Raw genomic sequence first — 9,387 nt, forward strand, 5'->3', positions numbered from 1 at the left:
ATAAGAGACAGATTTTGTTCTATTTGGTTTGTATTTGCAGGCTTCTTTAGAGAAAATTGAAATGCTGATTTCCAAAGTTAAGATTAATTAAAACATTTTGGTCTCTCGAGGGTGTAGAGAGGTACCTGGATGATTAGAGCACATAGATGTTCCTCAACTTAAGTCCATCCATCATTTCCAGTTCACCTCTAGGTTTTCAAGCCTTGTTTTAGGGTGTCTGTTTGGAGGTTTCTATGTGTTAGCTGGATATTTGACCTCCCAGTGAAGTCAGTGAAGAACATGAGTAACACTAAGTGTCTAGTGCTATTTGAGATGTCCTGGAGCATGAAGGACCTGCATGGAGCTGTAGATGAGACACAGAACCAGGAAAATTCATTCCCTTCTGGAGCCACAGTGGGAAGATAGGGTGCCTCAAATTATTTAAGATGCCTTTGTGCAGGCAACTGAACCAAGCTGTGACCCAGTGTGGTCAACAGAGTGTTGGGAGTGATTCAGCTGGCCACATTTATGCTGAGGTCCCTCATTAGACCTTGACCCTGTCTAGTGTACCAATAATGTAATTTTAATTACCTCATGAGGTTCTACAGTGGAATTTGGTTGGAATGTGGTGTTAACATCAGAGGAGCAAATTGTAATCTTAGTAAAAATGTTAGAGATCTGCTAAAAAATTCAGGAATTAACTGTTTTGTGGCAAAGACAGACGTGTTTTGGGAAAAGCGAATTAAGTGCCAAGTCATCTACAACTACGGTAGAAGCTGAGAGCAGCCATCAGTGCAGCCAGTTAGGCACATCTCTGCAAAATTTGCAAAGACCAAGAATTCCTTTTGTTTGGCTCACAAAATCTGCAAATTCTCTCCTTTTAAAAGACTCCCTTCAATTTCCATTTCCTTTTAAACAGGAAATTTAATAGACATTTATGGGAAGACAATTGCTGGAAGATACGAGACCCTGGACTTCAATGTGGATTATGTTGATGGGTAATTATATATAGGCTGCTATCTGACCCACTCCCTGTAAATTGGCATTTCTTCCATCAGCCTTTGTGACAGCAATAAATTGCAACCAGTTGGCCCAGAATTGCCATTTACTTCCTTTGTGGTTTATTGCAGCTCATGAGTTGGGCTCCAGCAAACTTTGTTAATCTAATTGCAACTGGTCCATTAAGCTAGTTGGTTTGTTTACTGGCAGCACAGTCAATCACAGCTCAGTGTGAATTGTACTGTAATTGCGTCTGGTTGCTGTAGATTTTATTTTGGCTAGCAAATTAAAATTTAACTAATTAAAATAATGTCAGAATCTAAAAGTTAAATAAATTTTCCCTTCCATTTGCATTTTTAGAAAAAAGATTAGTTTGAAGCAGATGCTCTGGTGAGTCAGAAGAAAAAAAAAAACAACAAATAGAAGTGTTTTGAGACAAAAGGCTTTGTTGTTCACTGCTTTAAACCCTCTGGTCACTTCCTTGTTCTTAAGAAAGGTTTAATTTTTATTTTCTGTTGCTCCTATGGTTACATGCAACAGAACAAAGCAGGTAGATTCTACAAATTTACTCCAGGCCAGCAGCACTTTAAGCACAGTGAATCCAATATAATCGAATGCTGACCTGCCCTCTGCCATGTATATCCGCATGTATGGAAGTGTTCTCAGATGCTACTGAGTTATGATTTCCTGGCACTTGTGTTAATGGCCATGAAGAACTAAGTCCAGGTGAGTATTTTAAAGATAAACTGTTAACCTATAGTTACTGTGCTGGCATTTTAAAGATCATTTCAGGAGCCAGGGAAGATGTGTCTTCTCAGTAGTTAGAAGTTTTAACCGCAGCAACAGATATTTGACCACGAGATGCTTTATTTCTCAGGCCGGATGGAAATGGCCCTTGATAAGTAATTAAATTCTCTGCTAGTGTGAATGAAAGTGCAGGTTCCTGCCATACCAGCTGCACCCATTTATCAGCCCGATACTTTTGCTGGCTGGATGCACATTAACAACCTTTGTTGGATGTTAATTATTGTTTTACCTGCCTCTAGTGGAACAGTGAAACCTTTGGTCAGTGGGAAGAAAGGTTGGTCTGTCTGGCTGCAGGTTGGACGTGCCTGCATGCTCCGTTGCTAAATTACTCATTTACAGCTTAACCTCATTATTACCAAAAAGGAAATGGCCTCAAAATCTCAGCATACCAGGCAGGTTCACAACGTAGCTTCACATGAAGAGTTTGCCCATTTTTGGCACATTACGTACCAGGTGGGGACTTAGACTTGACCAGAGCAGTCTTGTCACTCAGTTGCATCGATTCAGGATTTGGAGTAAAAAAAGAGAATGTTTTTTTATACTTTCAAGTGTGTTCTGCACCCTTTTTTTTCCCCCCATGCCTTTGTATGGGATGAAATGGTCAAGTGATGCTGAACCAAACATTTTGCAACACTGAATTTTTTTCTATTCATCCGTAAAAAGGAAAGGCATCTCACTATCAGCAAGCTGTATTAATAAAAGAAAACTCTGTTATTAAAACCACATAAAACCACACTCTGAAGCATGGGTCATAGCAAAGTGTTTGCATTACAGGTTTTAATTACACATTCCTCTTAATTTCCTGTTAATTCTCAAAGACTCATTGCTAACTTTTGCTTATTATGCTACTTAATGTGAATTTATTGCTCTCACCTGATTCTTCCTCTCCAGTGGAAGTTGCCTCTTGCCATATTGGTTCTCTAAGGTGGAGATACTTGGATATGTTATTAAGAGCTTGGATGATTTCTAGCAGAGGTTGTTTGTAGTGTTTTTCCTCAGTGAAATAATGAAATAACTGAGCTGCACCTTGAAGCAATATGGCTGGGCAAGCATGATGCTGTACTTGTGCTGCTTGCTGTTTCTTGGAGGTAAAGGTGGGTATAGTCCTCCCGGAGCTCAGACTACCAACCCTTCTCTACAGGCAGGACGTATTGGGTCATTCAGAGCTGGCATGGGTGTCTCAAGGACGGTCCTGCCACAATCTTTACAGAGATGTGGTTCTCACAGTATTTGGGAGTACACTTTGCAGGTGGAGATAAGAGATAGAGCTTGTCCAGTTTTCTAGAAGGTTAATAAATGTTAGATACAAGTAAGGGGAAATTCCTGACACATTTGAAAGTATTGGCTGATGATTTTAACAGGATCAGGTTTTCATCTGCGAAGCTCTGTCACATCGTATCTCATTTTTCTTGTTTATGTTTTGCCTAGGCCAGCTATCCTTATGGCGGAAGGAGATGGATGGGCCAGTCTCTGCTCTTTTGCTGACAGGACAGCTGGAAGCATGTCAGTTCTTGACTTACCTTTGGTTTGTGTTGGTGCAAGGGCTCAGCACAGCTTGTGCACAAAAAATTTTCTTGGCTTTTGGAGCTCTTGTGCTTTGACTTAAGATGGAGAGCGATGACGGGGAGTTGACGTATGGTCTGTGACAGGGGTGGGTGAGGGTTGCTGGCGCTCCCTACCTCTAGCCACAACCAGTCAGGGCCAGGGGCTGTTCTCTGCCCCAGTGATGACACGCTATGCCTTGGCCACATCTGTTCTGGTCAACTCTTCAGACTCCAAAACTGAGTAAACATTTTCAAGCTGCCTGTTGACCCTGGTCAATGCATTGTTTTCAGTCAAATCTAGACACTGATTTGAAATGTGGAAGTTTTAGCTGAACTGAGCCCAGACTGGGCAAGCAGAGCTCTAAAAATTTAATAGCACAGGCAGACAGGCTCTGGTGCCTGGGCCCTGGCACTCTTTCTTTATTGGTATTAATGAATCCTTGCCTCCTGTAAGTTGCAAGTGACCCTTTAGGTTGCTGGCTCTTGCACCCTGTTGAATTTCAGGAATAAAAAAAAGTCATGGGCTCTGCAGTAGTGTTTCTTTTTAGGAACTGTGCACTTTTCACAGTGCCTGTGAGCCTTGGCAAAGAGGGATGCTGCTTTTAGAGGGAACCAGGGGAAAAAAACCCCCTGCTTCTGCAGAAGTCAGTGCTAAGGCTCTTGGGATCCTCTGTGGACCCTCTTATTGCACTGTAAAATTCCTGCTGGCTCCCAGGAGAGGGACTTAAATGCAAATATGAGTTGCTGGTGGGACTTGTCATTCCATAGCTCCAGAAGATTGACATAATGCCAGCATATCTGGTTTAATTGCTACATGTTCCTTCTTACAGATTAGGGACACGCAGAGGAGCAAGTAGAGGGGAAACAGTTTTGTCCTCCTATTCACCTTCACCCTGTGCCCAGACTCGCCTCTGCTCAGCTTTTATGTCAAACAGGGATTCTGAAGGTCACCAACAGGATCAGCATCTGGGAACAAGGGACAAGGGGTCAAGCTGGAGCACTGTGTGTTGCTGGGGGCCATGCTCCTAAACTGCCGAACTCCTGATCATCAGTGGGAGATGGGTTGTTCCTCTCCCATCTTATCTGTTTCTTTCCCTTGTTTCTGAAGGGAGCCAAGCATTACTAGCCCACATGTATTAGCCCACACCTTTCCTTGGTTAGATGATTCTCACTGTATTTTGTGCTCTTGCCCTTTTTGCTCCCAAGGTTCAGCAAAGTCATTTGTCTCTCCACAGCTACCCTATTCAGGCAGAAGATGGACTGGGGACCCTGCAGTGCCAGGTGGAAGGGAACCACATAGGTTGGTGAAAAGGGAGAAAAATCATGGGTTTGTGTTATTTCTGCAGCTCCAGAGGATAGAGGCAGGGTGTCAATCACGAGTTCCTGCTCTGTCTTCAAAAGTAAGAATGTGGCTCAGGGCTGAATCAGCAAAACCTGCTACAGATCGAGGCTTACCAGTCTTGAACACAGCCACTGCTGTGATTTAATCCTCTGCGCAGCCTTGGAGAAAACAAAGTGTAGTGCTCCAGTGAAACCATGACGTGATGTGGACATTGTTGACAGCAACAGTGTGATTTGGTGTCTTTGGTCAGTTTTACTTTAATCCTTCTTGTATGTGATGGACCTTCCCTTTACTGTTTTATTAGAGGAATAAGTTAGGTTCTCCCTTCTATTCATGGTCTTTTTGGTAGCAGGTTGGATCCCTTTAGTTTTTCCTTGCTTCCAAGCATTCTGAAGAAGCTTCTAATTTCTTTTGGAGACTTTGAGCAGCAAGCTTCCTGCTTGGGGAAGATCATCTGTGTTAAATATATAAAATAGAAATTGATATCTAGCTCTCATATAGACACTGATGGTGCAATAGAATATCCTGAGCTTTTGAGATACTTTGGAGTATCTAGAAGCTCTCCAGTGGGGTGTCAGAGATAATGGAGGTCTTGAAGAAGGTCTGCAACTTCCTAGCATGGCAAGTGAGGCCAGATAGGACTCACAGGGTCTAAGATGACATGAAGTATTTATGTTTAGGCAACCAAATCCTGCTTCTGAGATTCAGCTTGCAGGTTCATATGTAGCTCTACATACCTACAGTGTAGTGTCTACTTATGATCTAAGGCTCCGAGTTCCCTGAGCTGATATTTGGCTCAGTTCCTGCACACACACTCTGCTGAAATCAACACAGTTATACTGTTGTAAAGAAAATCTAAGGAAGAGGAGAGTCAGGCCCAGGACACCTGGACAAGGTTTGGTAGGATGCACTCTTCATGGAGCCCTCCACGCTTCTGCTATAAAGCATATTGCTTTTCTCTCCTCCAGGGTCCCACAATGTCAGCTTCTCGGTGTTTAACAAAGGAAAGTGAGTAAAAAGAATTATTTTTTTCTCTTTTTCTGTGGTTTTGCATGGGGACACAGCTGCATTTGTGTTCAGGATATGTGAATGACTTTTTTACTGAATCCTGTGTTTCGTTGTTTAGAAATAAGGTTTTTCTATTTTGAGATGATGATCATCAGATTTCAGATGAAAACGGAGAATGTTCCTCCCTCAAAGCATCTTTTTTTGGGGGCATTTTCAATACTCTATCTTCAGTGCCCAAATCACAACTCATCTGTAAAGCCTAACTGAATAAAATCCTTTCACCTTGTTTTTGACTCCTCATCCAAATGGGAAAGAATTTAGCCATAAAAGGAGGTGAAAATGGGTTTTTACTGTGCCAAAACCATACTTTATAATAGGACAGTACTTCTAATAAAGAGTTTCAGCCGCATAATGGAGTCTCTTGAATCAGTGCCTCAATGCGCTGGTGGAAGGCGTTGTTGGTCCTTGTAGAAATGTTCCACAGTTCCTCTGGAGACCGAGTGCTCAGCTCTGCCAAAACAAGGTCTACTTTAACTTAAATGACCAAGGGTCAATTAGGTGTTTTCTCTCTCTTGCAGGTCAGCAGTACACAAAAGTGCTTGGCTCATCAGTGCCAAACAGGAGCTTTTCTTGTATCAAACACATCCAGGTATTGCACTGATCCACCTCACTGGCCTCACGGTCCTAGTGTGGTCTTAGAAAAGGTCTCTCACTGTTGTCTTTTCCAAGGACTTAATTTTGTCGTGTTGTCATTTTGGGTGTGCCGCTCCCCTGGTGTGGGCTTGACTGCACAAAAAGCTGCAGGTCAAAAATTTCAAGAAGACTTGGTTTATTTGCTAAGGCTGGGAGTCCTGCCATGGGCTATATCCTATGAGAGTTAGTGTTCCTCTCGGAGACTTGTTTGAACTTTGTTTAGGATAGCCTAACCTGAGGCAATCAGCCAGAGGACAGCAGTATGGGATGGATTTGGGATGATACTGCTTTTATCATTGTTCCTTTTCCTGTCAGATCATATGTAGACTTGAGATGTTGCATCTAGATAAACATTTCCCCCTTAAATCACACTGTATTTGGTAAGGCTGAGATTTTAGAAATGCAGACCTTAGGATGAGATAGATTCCCACATCAGCTACAAAGAGGACGTGATGTTCAGTTGCTCCAAGTTCTGGATAAATGGTGAATGGCAGATTACTGCACCATTTTTTTTTTTTTTTTTTAAGTAAGGTACATTAACATTAATCACTTCCATGTGACATTTCAAGCTATATTGTAGACAATGGGATCCTGAGCATCTGCTCAAGATTATAGTCATGGGCAAATGTGTCCAAGATTCAGCAAGGCTGGATGCCCAACAACCAAAACAGAAGTAGGGGACTGGGGACTGCAGAGCACTGGGCAGCACTTGGAGGTTGGGTAAAGCTGAAGGACCACTTGGTTCACCTACACAGATCCCCAGCAAGACTCCGTCAAGTTTTTGCCGTTAACTTGGCTGAACTGAATGTATCGAATGCACTAGTTCTTTATGGGCTGTACCTGAGAAGCTTGATTCAAGAGGTAACAAAAGCTTTTTTTTAAAAATAAAACCCCATAGCCAATAAATGTTTTGTATGTTGTTTATAGTATACAGCTTGTTTCACCTATAAATTCAAAACACTGGAAAGGAGGGTAATTTTATGTCCTTCTTTACAAGTTGAGGCACAGTAAAATGAAATAACCCTGCATGAAAGTGTCTATTGGCAGAACACCAGCAGAAACAAGATCTGACAGGTTGATCCAGCAGGCTGTACTGTGGTAGCCAGCAGTCAATATTGGAAAAGTAAAGTTTAAATACTAGATGTATTAACAAAAAAAAAAAATGCAGATAAAGACCATTTTTTTTTTTTTTTTTTTTTTTCCAGAACTGTACAAATACATTTGGGTGGTTAAACTAGGATATCAGATTGCAAAATGAGTAAATGTCATCAAAGAAATAGGTTTCCAGCGTGGAAAGGCATGACTAGAACAGATAAAATCCTGATTCTTGTGGACATGATGTGGACACAGATGTCAGATGTTAGGTTCCCTTCATTTCTCCCTGAAGCCTAAGAGATGACTGGAAAGTGTGGTAACATCTAAACCTATAGGCTAAATTGAGAAGCGAGCCAGAGAAGGTCAAAAGGATTAAACCAGTTTTAATTCCAACTTTTTTTTTTCTTTTTTTGCAGAGCCCCTCAATAGCAGAGAGTATACTGGTTTGCAACCTGAGCATGGCAGATGCAGCCACTGCTAAGTAACAGCCCAAGCATTGCAGTGTTTCTCCTGTCACACGGCCAAATTATCCATGTTGTTCATTCCTGGTGTAATCTCAGCGGCTGCCAAAAACCCTGTGAAGGATCAGTGAGATGCCTGTTTCATTCACAGGAGCCTGCTCTGGCTGGAAACTGTACAAGTGCATTGCTGGCTCTGACAGAAATAGGGTGGGGATTAACCTTTGCAACGCTTGTTTTCAGATCCCCTTTTTCCTTCCTCTGTAGAGATAGTCTCTGTGTTCCCGACTGGTGGGAGTCTTGGGGGAGGCACTGACCTCACAGTCACGGGGGATTTCTTTGAGGAGCCCGTACAGGTCGCTGCTGCAGGTAAGTGGAGAAATGTCTGAAATATGTGTTTTTTTTTTTTTTCCAAAACTGGTTATGGCCCTGACCACAAAACCCAACAGATGCTCATGGATACCACTGCAGGAGTTGTAGGACTCGCCATCAGGAAGGTCCAGTTATTCTGACTGTGGGTTTGAACTGTTTTGCTTGCTTGATAGCGTAAGCCCAGGCTTCTAGCAAAGTGTTGACCCCTTTTGGGAAAAAACGATGGGTTCATGCTGCAGCTGAGCTGTGTGTACAAGTCTCACGCAGAGCATTTGTCTCCTTTTCCTGCTGCCAGGTGTCCCCTGTAAAGTCAAGTATGTCTCTCCCCAACGAATCAGATGCACCACAGAGCCTGTCGGCAAGGGCAGGAGGCTCAGTGCCCCCCAGCCAGGTACAGTATTTACATAACTGAAGGTCCGAACAAGAAAACACACGTGGGAATGGAGGGCAGAAATTGCCTGGTGATTAATGTGGTCAAAAAGCAGGGCTTTCCAAAACTGTCTGCTTCAACACCAAGCCAGTTTCTCCTAGGTTTGACAGGGAGGAGGGCCACAAAAATGATCAGAGGGATGGAGTCACCTGCCCTAAGAGGACAGGCTGAGAGAGTTGGGGGTGTTCAGCTGGAGAAGGCTCCAGGGAGACCTTAGAGTGGCCTCCCAGGATTTACAGGGGGTTAAAGAAAGACAGGGACTGACTTTTTAGCAGGGCTTGTTGCGATAGGACAGGACATGATGGTTTTAAACTAAAAGAGGGTAGATTCAGACTAGATATAAGGAAGAAATATTTTTACAACGAGGGGGTGAGGCACTGGAACAGGTTGCCCAGAGAAGCTGTGGCTGCCCCCTCCCTGGAAGGGTTCAAGGCCAGGTTGGACGGGGCTTTGGGCAACCTGGGCTAGTGGAAGGTGGCCCTGCCCATGGCAGGGGGTTGGACTAGATGACCTTTAAAGGTGCCTTCCAACCCAAACCATTCTGTGATTCTATAGCAAGGAAAGGCAAGGTGGAGAGCTCAGGCCACCACTTGCAGCTGGGTGATGGTGGGATGAAGGTCAACCTGGTGTACAGGGCTGTGGAAAATGGGGGGGGGGGGA

At 43.3% G+C, this 9,387-nt stretch overlaps 1 protein-coding gene across 1 annotated transcript in view; it reads left to right on the top strand.

Moving 5' to 3' along the window:
* The window catches only part of PKHD1 (PKHD1, fibrocystin/polyductin), a 265,500-nt gene that overhangs the window by 7,262 nt on the left and 248,851 nt on the right, over positions 1-9,387 (top strand). Inside the window, exons 6-12 of the mRNA XM_026846419.1 lie at positions 899-977; positions 3,214-3,288; positions 4,565-4,629; positions 5,640-5,679; positions 6,258-6,328; positions 8,193-8,294; positions 8,593-8,688. Of these exons, the coding sequence (XP_026702220.1) occupies positions 899-977; positions 3,214-3,288; positions 4,565-4,629; positions 5,640-5,679; positions 6,258-6,328; positions 8,193-8,294; positions 8,593-8,688 (528 nt within the window). The remainder of the gene's footprint in view (positions 1-898; positions 978-3,213; positions 3,289-4,564; positions 4,630-5,639; positions 5,680-6,257; positions 6,329-8,192; positions 8,295-8,592; positions 8,689-9,387) is intronic.

Source organism: Athene cunicularia (assembly GCF_003259725.1).
Source record: "Athene cunicularia isolate RWA chromosome 3 unlocalized genomic scaffold, athCun1 chr3_part1, whole genome shotgun sequence".
Lineage (NCBI taxonomy): Eukaryota > Metazoa > Chordata > Aves > Strigiformes > Strigidae > Athene > Athene cunicularia.